Genomic DNA, 12,887 nt, shown 5'->3' with positions numbered 1-12,887 from the left:
ATGTAGAACTCAGTCCTGTGCTTAAAGCTGACGTGTTAATGGGTTAAACTGTCACATGCCCTGTTTGGCATTCACCCAAACCTTAAACAACCTCAGGTCTCACCTCCACGATGTCTTTTCTGACCAGCACACTCGGAGCCTCTCTCCCTACTCTGGACTATTCCAGGGATTAGAGTTTGTAGAACGCACATTAGCACTCAGGGTAATGCTGTCTGGTGTCTCCCCAGTTATTTCATGTATCGTTCTTCTCTCTCCAGATGCACTGGGTCATGCTCACCCAGTCTATCTATCATCCATCTATCCATGCATCCATCCATCCATCCGCCATCTGTCTATCATCCATCCATCTATTATCTATCCATCTATCTTTGATATCCTCCCATGATGCCCAACACATGCTGAGCAATGGTGATATCCAATAAATTAGCTTGATTGCTGGAGTGTACTTTGAGACAAAAATAATTCTGAATAGCTGCACAACAAAGGGAAGAGGAGGTCTGCAAACTGCCTAGTGGGGCTCCTACAAAGGCTGCTGCTCTCTAGGAAGGAATCCCCTCTCCTTTGTTTTGTCTCACTATGGCCATACCTATTGTTCTTGCTCTGATCTGTGTCTACGCTAGGTTCACGTGAGCGAAGCTTCCCACAGTTCAAATTAAGGATAGACTCCTCCTCTCATCCTGTACTCTTAGAGGATTTGGTGGGGTCAGGGTTTAGTAATAAGTTTTTTAAAGGATTGGGTAAAGTGACCTTAATGACCCCTGGCCATGGGGCCAACTCATCTCCTCCTGTTTCCTATGTCAGGCACGACATTGAAGAAATCTGGCTGATTTTCTTCAATCAATACCCCAGGTATGTATCTTCCACATATAAATGAGTGTGCCCTCCAGAATGCTCCTCTTGGGAGAGCACAGTTATTTCAGCAATGCTGCCATTGCTTAACTCCAGATGAACCTAGAAAATGAAAACAAGCCTTAAGGCTCAGTTTGTTTCTTTAAAGGTGGGGGCGAATCTTTCTTCTTCCAGCCTGAGTTAAAGAGAAACATTATGTATTCATCAGTAAGAGCAACCATATTAAAGTTTAGTGTGTAGACTATGGGAGGACAGCTATTTTGGGTCTGAATTCTCATTTAGTTTGCTTTCCATGAGAAAACATGGTGCTATAGGATTCTGCAACTCTGCACAGCAGAATTTCACATACAAGAGAAATATTAAAGTTACAGAGCATGAATCTCATTTAACGAGGTCTGTGTGTGGTATCTGCAAGTGCTGTCTTGCAGTCTCTGTAACTATTTTTAAATTGAATTTATTTTGCAATCAGTATATCACATGATTTATACCTATAAATATTTAACCTATTTAATGCAATTGTTTTATCTTTCACTTTAAATTTATTTATATGCCGTCTTATTTTCAAAAGGGACTTGAGATATTTTATAAAAATACATACAATAAATCAAAATAAAAGCAATGAGACTGTGAAACAACCCGTTATCATGCTCTCTTAAAAAAAGTACCTATAGAATGTCTGGTTGTGAGCAGAATGCTGCTAAGAAGTGGCCAAATGGGCCTCTTGTCCTCTTGCCTGCTCTGCAACACAGAGCCTGGGACACACTAACAAATACACAAATGATGATATGATAAAAATGCCTGAATGAAGAGCATTCACCTTGTACTTGTCTTCTGTGCATCTCTGGCTAAGAGTAGAGGTTAATCTAGTCTGTCTTCAGACGTCAAACCTGCCCTAGGAGAATATTTTAACCTCTCAGAAATTCTGGGGAAATGCCCACTTTCAAGGAAAATACATCTGTGACATTTATGTGAAGGTTTTATATCAGCCACTTATGAGCCTTTCTGTGGTTCTGAGTCAAATAATGAATTTAGGCCTTTGGGTATATGTTCAGCTTCTTCATTTTACAGATGACAAAAGGAAGACCCCAAAGGTGAAGTAATCCATCTGTGGTCACAAAGCTCCTCAGTGGAATCAGACTCCCCAGTGCTAAGCTTTACAGGGAGGTAAAGAAACTGTAGGGGTCAAGGGTCCTCAGGACTCCTGTGAAGCAGCAGAGACCTCCTTGGCTGGGCCTCTGAGCCAGACCGGGGGCGTGGATAAACCCGGTCAGTGGTTTGGGCTGCTGCCCAGTCCCTAGTCCCCCAAAGCTGGGCCTGTACCTTGTAGTCCATCTGCTCCGAGCAGTTAAACACATAGACCATGATGCCCAGTGCTCGGCCCAGGTCCTTGGTGGTCTCCGTCTTGCCAGTGCCTGCAGGTCCCGCTGGAGCCCCACTCATGGTCAGGTGCAGAGACTGGGTGAGGGTGATGTAGCACCTGCCAAAACAGGAGGGTGAGGTCATTCTCAGTGCCACAGGTGGCTCCACAAGTAGCTCAGGCCCTGCTGGGTCCTAGTGAGATGGAGCTGAGGTTCAAGGTCATAAGAGGCTTGACATGTTTTCTGTAAAGAGAAGCCCAGAGCCCCCCACTCAGTTCCCCATGGTGCTGTGGGGGGGACTTTCTAAAGGCCGATCGTGATGCTCCCTCCCTGAAGGGTACCAGAGGATCTTCCCTCGGACCTTCCTGATCTTACTCTTCTGGATCATTTCTCGTCATTACCCTCCCCCAGCCTCAGCGCTCGTAAGTCCATCCATGCAGAGCAATTTCACTTGCCCAGGTCTGAACGTTTGTGTCCCCCCCTAAATTCATATGCTGAAATCCCAGCCTCCAAAGACTGTGGCATGAGGAGGTAGGGTCTTCAGGAGGAGATGGGGTCATGGAGGTGGAGCCCTCATGAACGGGCCTAGGGCCCTATTATCACAGGGGCTTTGGAGCGGCCCCTCGCCCCTTCTACCAGGTGGAAACGCAGAGAGGAGGCACCGGCTCTGAGCCAGAAGGGCCTCACAGAGCACGACCATGCTGGCTCTTGACCGTGGACTTCCCAGCCTCCAGAACCGTGAGAAACAAACTTCTGTTGTTTACAAGCCACCCAGTCTTTGGTATTTCATTACAGCTGCCTGCACGGACTGCGATGCCCAGACACAGCACACCGTGCCTGTTTCTCTCTCCATCCCCCACCCAGTCCACCTGGATCATGTTCCTCTTTGGTCTTTGTTGGCTGCTGGCTACTAACCCCTTGGCGCTGAGTTTTGACAGGACTTCACCCGTAAGTATTCCCGGGCCCTTCAACACTGCGGTGAATGAGCAGAGGTCCCTGAGCTGAGCTCCCAGTCCACTGTATTCCACTGTAACCTCTAACAGGATGGCCCACACATCTTCCACATGTATATTCGTAAGATACACGAAGGGGGGACTATGTCTTACTCATTGTTTCATCTCCAGAAACTAGCACAGCTCCAGGCACACACAAAGTCTCTTAATAATTATTCATGAAACAAATTCATGAATGAATGGATCAATCACTCAATCTGTTTAATCCCCCTATGACTATTTTTACTAATGACAATAAAATAAACTCAGCTTTCAGCTTGTTTCTGATATTTTTTTTTAAAAGGCCTTATATTCCTTTTCTATTTTCAAAAAAAAAGGCCTTATATTTCTATTTAGTTTGAAATGTGCCTTTGGGTAATAAGTCCACGAAAAGATGCTCAAAATCATTGGTCATTAGGGAAATGCAAATTAAGTCCACAATCAGATGCCACAACACACCCACTAAGATGGCTATAATAAAAAAGGGAGACAATAACAAGTGTTGGCGAAGATGTGAAAAAATTGGAAATCTCATACATTGCTGGTGGGAATGTTAAATGGCACAGCTACTATGGAAGACAGTTTGACAGTTTCTTAAAAAGTAAACCTTACCATGTGATTCAACAATTCCCCTTTTAGGAAGTTACCCAAAGGAAATACGAACATATGTTCACACAAAGACTTCTGCAGGAATGTTCAAAGCAGCAATATTCACAACACTAAGAAACTGGGAACAAGCTACATGTTCACCAACAGTGAATGGATAAACAAGATGTGATATATCCATTCAATGGAATACCACTGAGCAATGTAATGGAATAAAGTGCTGACACGCTGCAACATGGATGAACCTTAAGAACATTATGCTAAGTGAAAGGAGTCAGACACAAAAGACCCCATGTTGTTTCATTTATGAAATGTCCAGAAAACACAGAGAAAGACAGCAGATCAGCGGCTGCCTAGGAAAGGAGTTGAGAGTGGGGACTGACTGCAAACGGGGGATGGCAATGTTCAAAAACTAGAACATGGTAATGGCTGCACAACTCCATGAATTTACTAAAATCATTGATTTGTACGTTTGTAATGGGTGAACTTTAAGACATGTAAATTACACGTCAATAAAACTTTTAAAAATATGCCATTGGCCTAACTTTTTAATACCTAGAAAATCAATACAGAGGCTCTTAACTTGCGAGCTGGATGGGGAGTAGCTGTCTGAGGGGGCCTCTGAAATGAATTCTCCTTGGTTCTGAATCTTGATGAGAGTTGACCAGAAACCCTGAGTTAACAAACCTTTCATGCCAGCTGGTGACAGGCTCTCCACTATAACAAAATTGTTTTGAAAAGACTTGGAGTCCCTGAATTCTTCTTTAAGTTTGAAATTCCCATATCCGCTTCAGCTTTTGAAAATGAAATCCAGGAAGGCAGTTTCCCCAGGCATAGAGGAGTATGCAGAAGTATTATTCTTCATGCAGTGCCCTGTGTAACGGGGTGTGGGGGAGCACAGGCTGGCTGCATTTAACCCCCGGTGGGCTGGGTTCATGCAGCTGCCTCACTTTTCCCTGTGGACTAGGCTCATGTTAAGAGTTGTTGATGTGTTCGGTGGGTCACAAGGTGAGGTGAATTGGGGTTAACGTAAAAGCTAGGTCCCATCTCACCTTGCTGGGTCACTGCTACCACTTGGCAATGCTTTTCTCCGACATGGAAGCTAGAACTTCAGAGCTTCCTGTGCAGCCTTAATCACACCTGCCTTCCTTGGCCGAGTTCTGGCTCCAAATTGGCCCCAAGACCTTCGCCCTCACCCAGCCTCCGGCTTCTCCCGAGCTCAGTGGGCCTGCTGCAGCCCTGTACCCCACAGGAGGAAAGGCAGCTGCCTGGATTGGTGTAACCCTGGCCTCCAGCCAACTCTCCTCCCCAGTCTCCCTCCCGCCCACTTCTGTCCACGGCCACCTCCTCTGCCAGCCAGAGGGCAACCCCAGATCTCTTCTCTCTGCAGCGGCAGGGCGCTCAAGCAATCTGGAGTCCAGAAGCACAAGGTTTCACAGAAATAGAATTTTCACAGAAATCTCAAGAATCTCCTGAAAGAAACCCTCAGAACTGGGTGTCAGTCTCTTTTTGAGCATCTACTGAGCTTCTGATTATCTCCAGAAGAAGCACTTGAGGGGCGATGCCAATATACATATACGTATTTGCCCGTAATAATAGAACTCGAGTTGGAAGGAATTTCTGATATCAATTAATCTAATCAAATCCCCTTAAATTACAGATGGATAGACTGAGGTTCAGGGTGGGAAACCGGACTGTCTAAGGAGTTCTAATAACTAAGGCAGGGACAATGGGGCTTCTGGTTGGGCCATGAGAAAAACACAAAGAAAGAAAGAGTACCTCCTCTTCTGTGTGGAGGGGGCTGCCGTCATGCAGGGCCACTGAGCCCGCAGGACAGCCCAGTCCTTCGAGACACACTTTCCCCTCCACAGATTCCATCTGCAGTCTTGTTAGATTGTCCACCTCTTTAAACACCTAAGTCCACTCTGCTCCTGCTTCTTAGTGAGGGGGCAGACCACGCTATCATGGTTTACGGCAAGGACTCAGGAGTCAAGACACACTGAGTTCAAATCTTGCCTCTGCTATAGAGTGTTTGTGAAACCCGGCTAGGTTACTAAATCTTGGTGCCTTAAAAAGAAAAAAAAAAAAGCATCACCGGGGCCACCACACTGTATTTTCTTTGCACAAAAAAATTTAGATAAATCTGCTGCTTCAAAAACAACTGCAATTGTGAAAATGGCAAGGAATTCTGAAAGAGGAGCTCTCGCCTTAGCCAGCTAACCCCAGCACGGTTATAGACTGATTCAGTTTGACTGTTTACTGGAAAACAGAGAAACTTTAGTGCTGGGAGACCTCAGAGGCTTGGCTTTTTAACCATGCCAGGCTGTCCCCCACCAAACCCTTCAAATCTGATTGTGTAGCCTTTCCTCCCAGCAAGGCATGGCTTATTATTTTGGAAGCCAGCCCCTTCCACTGTGGGTCAGTTCTGTTTGTTTGAAAGGCCTTCCTAATAGCGAGCTGAAGTCGAATTGTGCTTTCTTCGGGCAGACAATGCCTACAGGCTTTGCTCTTATCTGACCCACCAGGCTCTTGTGAGGACGAGATGAGACGAGAGATCTGAAAGTGCTCTGGAAGGGAGAGAGCTGATCCACTTTCAAGGTATTATTTAAAAATAAATAAATATATGAAACGTAGCTTTCCTTTTTTTGATATAGTTATTCAATTGGAAGATTAAAGAAACTATCAGAGGTGCTATATCTTGATTTCAGCTATGAACAGACTGGCTATTCCAGAAAAGTGGTCTGGCTAATCCCAGAGCTGGTGAAATCATAGTCGGTTTGTATTCATCTTTTATTGCTACCACACACTAAGTGGCTTAAAACAACACTCATGGATTTCTCATTTCTGTAGGTCAGAGGTCTAGGTGACTCTTCTGAGGGTCTCAGAGGGCCAAAATCAAGGTATCAGTAGGCTGGACCCTTATCTAGACACTGTGGGAAAGAATCTGATTCCAAAAGCTCATTTGAGTTCTTGGACGAATTAAGTTCTACCAGTTGTCAGACTGAGGTCCTCAGTGGGTGCTGCTGGCTGGGGACCTCTCAGCTCCTAGAAGCCACTGTACCGTCCTTGTACATGGCTCCCTCCAGCAACGAAACCAGCACTGGCATGTCATTCAAACCTCTGTGACCTCCCCCTCTGCCCTCAGCCAGGAGAAAGCTCTACTTTTAAGGGCTCATGTGATATTGGGTCACCAGAAAATCTTCCTTCTTGCCATAAAGCAAAATACACTGATGAGAGTGATGTCATCCTATTTATAGTTTCCACCCACACTCAAAGAAGAGGAGATTATACACCGAAAAAGGTCACTGGACATCATTCTTAGAATTCCACCTACCACACGGTTCAATAATCGTAACTGAGAACGAATATGGACGCAACAATATCTACTTGGAGGGACACAGACCCCTGATGTCTTGAATTAATAAATAATTGGATAGAAGGCAGACCAAAATTCTAAATAATTTTAATAATAAAAAATGATTGGGTAGACCCAATACAGTGAAATTCAGGAAGAACAAGTGCAAATGAATCTTCTGAGCACTTGCATGTACACAGAATGGGGCGCTGCGGTTAGACGGCAGTTCCCAGGAATTCCGGGTCTTTTGATAGGTTCCTGGCTTAATATGAGAAGCAGCATTAAAAGAAGAGGAATGTCCTTAGCCTTAATCTAAAACAAATCTGTCCATTTCATAATTTTTTAATATTTAAATTTTGAAAATTGTCCTCAGCATAAATACCTCCGATTCTAAGACCTATACCTTGTGCTGCTCGGTAATGAGGTCCTTCATCTTTGTTTGCCTGCGCTAGTTGGGAAATGTCTTTCTCAAAACGTGACAGGAAGAACTGAGAGCAATGACTGACATATGATCTCTCTACCAAAAATAGCACACACCTAATAACTAAACTTAAATAGTTTAATTATGGTTCAAATATAATTAGAAATTCTAGAAGTTGGTTAGAAAAAAGGGACTCGAGCAAGATTCTTGAAGGGAGGATACAGCTCAAGTGGCAGAGCACACGCTTAGCATACACAAGGTCCTGGGTTCAATTCCCAGTACCTCCTCCAAAAATAAACAAGTAAGTAAACCTAATTACCTCCCCCTTCCCCCAATGCTTTTTTTTTAAAGAGCAAAATTCTTAGAATTTTTAATGCAGGGCAGTAGATAGACAGAAAAGGAGATTTACAAAAATCAATATTCTCCTACATGCAAGTGAAAAGAAAATTAAAGATACAATGAAATTAAGCAAAGATTTCTTAGTTACAATACCAAAAGCATGTCCCATAAAAGAAAAAACTGACAAAATGGACCTCATCAAAACTAAAAACTTCTGTACTTAGATGCCATTAAGAAAATGAAAAGGTAAACAACAGGCTGGGATAAAATATACCAAACCCATACATGATATATCTAGAATATACAAGGCAGTCTTACAACTCAAAAAGAGGACAGGCCAATCAAACAATAGACAAAAGATGTGAACAGAAATGATGCCAAAGAAGATATACAAATGATTAATGAACACATGCAAACATGCTCAATAACATTATTAGATGCAGATCAGAACTCGAATGAGATGCTACTTCACATCCACTAGAATAAGAAATAAGACAGATAATAGTAAATGTCAGGGATGTGGAGAAACGGGAACCTTCATACATTGCCAGTGGGGATGTAAAATGATCCATCCACTTTGGAAAATAGTTTGGCAGTTTATCAAAAAGTTAAACATAAAGCTGCCATACCACCCAGCAATTCCCCTCTTAGGTATCCTCCCGAGAGAAATATGTCTACACAAAGACTCGCAAGCAAATGTTCACAGTGCCATTGCTTATAATAGCCCCAAACTGAAAAGTAACAGAAGGTGACTGGATAGACAAAATGTGTCATATCTATAAAATGGAAAATTACTCAGAAATAATAAGTAACAAACTACTGACACATGTTCTATCACAAATGAAAACATACAAAATAAAACAAGCCAGACACAAGAGACTACATGGTTCCATTCATAAGAAATGTCCAGAACAAGCAAATTTATAGGAACAGAAAGTAGATTAGTGGTTGCCTGGGGCTGGCGGTGGGCATGAGGGATCTCACTGAGGTCATAAAATTGTTGCAAAATTGATTTATGGTTATAGTTACACTACTTGGTGAAGTTACTAACAATCATTGAACCGTGCACTTGGAATGGGTAAAATTTTTGACATAAAATAAAGCCCAATAAACTTGTTTTAAAATACATACGCAATGTAGAAACAATCTTATATAGGAACAAAGAATTAAAAACTACTTAGCGATGACAATAAGATACACTCAAAACCTATAGGAAGATACTTACAAACTTTTCTGAGAAACATAATCAAAGATATGAATAAAGAGAAACAAACTACATATTATAAAGATGGCCTGGCCATTCTCTCAAAATTAATTTGAAGGGTTTAAGGCTCACCAGTCAAAACTTTAATCATTTATATTTTGGAACTAGACAAAATGATTAAACTTCATTTGAAAGAAGAAACAGAAGAGCTAAAACAAAAATAAAGGAAAGGAAAATGAAGACAGACGATGCAGACCTTTATATAAAAATATTACAACTCACAACAAAGCTACAATCCTTAAAAAGTATTGCATATGGAAGGACTGATGTATTGATGAAACAGAGTAAGAATGGATACTTTGAGGTAGTTTGATAGGCTCAAAATTTTGAATATGGTTGAGCAAACATCACAAACCAATGAGAGAAAGGACCTATAAATCATGTGTTGGGTCTACTGATCACTTAGACACACAAAAACTGAATTTTATACACACACACACATACGTATATATAGAATATATAATTATATTCCATAACATAGTTTCTGTGAGTCTTCCTTGCCCAGGACTTCATACTTTGGAAGGCCATCTCTCCTTTACATAGTGTATTTCCGCGGGGCTGCCAATCAAAGCATTTCCCACCTTCCCAGGGGTGGGCACAGGCTCAGGCTGGGCAAAATACCCCATTTCATTGGTGGCAGTGACTGGCTCAGAGACACACATATTATCCAAACAAGATCAATCAGAGTCCCTGCAAGGAATCTGACTATGGTGCTGGGAAAGAAAGGGTCTCTCTTCCCCCTGGATCAGGCATGGGCCATTTTCCCAGCCAAAGAAAACCCATGCAAGAAAGAAGTCAACACTCAGAAGGAAGCAGAGCCCCAAGAGGAGAGAGAAAGCCTGGATGTCTCCCTGCTTAGGCCCTACAGCTGGTTACCCTGCAGCAAGCTGGACTCCTTTCCCGGGTATGTGAGATAATAAGTCTTCTTTCTAAGTTAGTTTGGCTTCTATCATTTGTAACCAAAAATGTTTTGATGAAAACACTCACTTTACTCAATAGTCAAAAAGTTTACCAAAGAATTTTAAAAGCTTAAAGGAAAAATTAAATAAACTATAATAAAATATAAGTGAATATTATTAAGCTGCTCTTAAAATGGGCGGGAAATTTCTAAGCATAAAAGTAATAAAATGGGTAGCGACAGTAACAAATAATTCATGGGAGAAGGAAATGTAATAGCCAGTAAACACATGAAATGCTCAAGTGTTTTGAGCTTAATCAGGATCCAAATGAGATACCATTTAACTTATAAAATGAGTAATATTGTAAACAATAATACTTAATGCGGGCGAGGATATTGTGAGGTGAACATCTCATAAACTGCTAGTGAAGAGTGGGAACAATACCTTTTTCAAGAATAATTTGGAAGTATCTATCAGCTAATAATCCTGTTTCTTGGAATCTCTCTGCAGAAGTATTGAGAAATACAGTAAAAATTTATATAGAAGTGAGTTCATGGCAGCCTTATTTTTGGTAGTAAAAGCTTAGATGTAATTTAAATATCCCATAATACGGTTACATTACATAAATTTTGGGATACTTGTAAGTAGAAGGGAATCTAGCTATAAGAGTGTTTTAGAAGAATATTTAGAGAATACATGTTACAATGTTACATTAAAAATCTATGATATTTTATCTACAGCATATGATTGCAATTTCATTTTTTCAAAATCTACATCAGAAGGAAACAGACTGATGCCCAGGTAACTTTTATTTCCTTTGCTTACAGATTACAAAGTTTTTCCATAAAAATATCAGATAAAAATTTGAATTGCTAGATCATATGGTAATTCTATTTTCAATGTTTTGAGGAACCTGCATACCGTCTTCCACAGTGGCTACACACTTACATTCCCACCAACAGTGAACTAGGGTTCCCTTTTCTCCACATCCCTGCCAACATTTATTATCTGCTGTCTTTTTGATGACAGGCATTCTAACAAGAGTGAGGTAGTCTCTCACTGTGGTTTTGATTTGGATTTCCCTGATGCTTAGTGATGTTGAGCATTTTTTTCATGTGCTTGTTGGCCATCTGTATGTCTTCTTTGGAAAACATGTCTATTCAGGTCTGTTGCCCATTTTAAAATCAGGCTGTCTGTTTTTTGATAAGAGAGTTCTGAGAGCTTTTTTATATATTTTGGATATTAACCCTTATCAGACATATCATTTGCAAGTATCTTTTCCCATTTAGTAGGCTGTCTTTTTGTTTTGTTGATGGCTTCTTTCATTGTACGAAAGCTTTTAAAAAACTGAAATTTTGCCATTTGCAACAACATGGATGAACATGGAGGCTATTATGCTTAGTGAAGTTAAGTCAGACAGAGAAAGACAAATACTGTATGCTTTCACTTATATGTGGAATCTAAAAAATATAATGAATGAATATAGCAAAACAGAAACAGACTAAGAGACACAGAGAACAAACCAGTGGTTACTAGCAGGAGAGGGTGGGAGAGAGGAACAAGACAAAGCAAGGGGATTAAGAGGTACAAACTGCTAGGTATAAATAAACAAAGATACAAGGAGGTAATGCACAGGACAGGAATATAACTGATACTTTATAATAACTTTAAGTGGAGTATCGTCTGTAAGAAACAGTGAATCACTATGCTGTATACCTGAAAGTAATGTAACGCTGTTAATCAGCTCTACTTTGATAAAACAAAAAACTTAAAAAGAAAGTGTATGACTTTGCTAGTTGCGTCCTATCTAGCAGATCACCCTCAAAGACGCTGGCATCAGTTCTCTCTCACCAACTTGTAATAGTCCCTGAGACATTAAGAGGTACTCAAAATTGATAAGCAAAATTGATAAAACAGTGCTTACAGTAGCAGAAGGGGCGCTTGTGTGCAAAGGTGAGGGAAGGGGAGCAGGGGGAGGAGATCATCCTAAGGTTAAGAAACAGCTTATGAGAATGGCTTTTGTTCAGCCTAAGAAGGCATCTCCATTTAGTTCTTCAACTTAGAATCGTGCCAAAGTCCTGCGACAATGGCTGAGCCATTGTGCCTACTTATATATTCAAGTCCCATCCAGACAGTGGGAAATTCCAAAGAAACAGGCATAATCAGTCGGACGTACTGTGATGCGGTTGTGCTTTTAATGAATGTGCAGAGGTTGTACGGATCAATTGTCCATTTGATTAATTCCTCTGGCAGGAGAGAATTAAATGTACTTAAGCGACACAGCAGCAAAAGCTGAATGTTCTTTAAAATGTGATTTTCTGTGTTGGGGCCAGTTGTTTTTTTTTTTTTCTTTTCCCTAGGCAAAACATTTCTTGAGATAATAATGGAAGTCAATGAGAAAATGGAATTTGCCATATTACATATTCACTACCTACTGCTTCATCAGAAAAGCATCTAATGCGCAGAACAAGGTCAAGGTCTACATAGTATTCGCCATTCTTCGCAGCTAATCTTCCTTTAAAGTTTCTATTTGCATCATTTCATAGGAGAGGTGATAAATGCCTATTTCAGAAATAATTCATTGTCAAAACTTCACCCCTCCTTCTATAAGGCATTCGGCATTAGCATACCAGAGACCTTTAAATCTAAAAGAGGTCATTATCTTCTTCAACTCCTGGGCAGGTGTGAACACCCAGGGAAAAGAAAAGCCCTGTACTTTTTATCGCTTGGAACGATGCCTGATGTGTCAGTGGGAAGGAAGGAAATATTTTGAGTGGTATAGGAAGCCAGGCACATTATCCTGC

The 12,887-nt window shown here is 41.3% G+C and overlaps 1 protein-coding gene across 1 annotated transcript in view; it reads right to left on the bottom strand.

Moving 5' to 3' along the window:
* Window positions 1-12,887, bottom strand: part of DNAH9 (dynein axonemal heavy chain 9) — a 266,848-nt gene that overhangs the window by 167,146 nt on the left and 86,815 nt on the right. Inside the window, 1 exon segment of the mRNA XM_032498821.1 lies at window positions 2,170-2,326. Coding sequence (XP_032354712.1) covers window positions 2,170-2,326 — 157 coding nt within the window.

This window comes from Camelus ferus, chromosome 16, assembly GCF_009834535.1.
Source record: "Camelus ferus isolate YT-003-E chromosome 16, BCGSAC_Cfer_1.0, whole genome shotgun sequence".
Classification (NCBI taxonomy): domain Eukaryota; kingdom Metazoa; phylum Chordata; class Mammalia; order Artiodactyla; family Camelidae; genus Camelus; species Camelus ferus.
The sequence above is the reverse complement of the archived record's forward strand: the minus strand, read 5'-3'. Positions and strand labels throughout refer to the sequence as shown.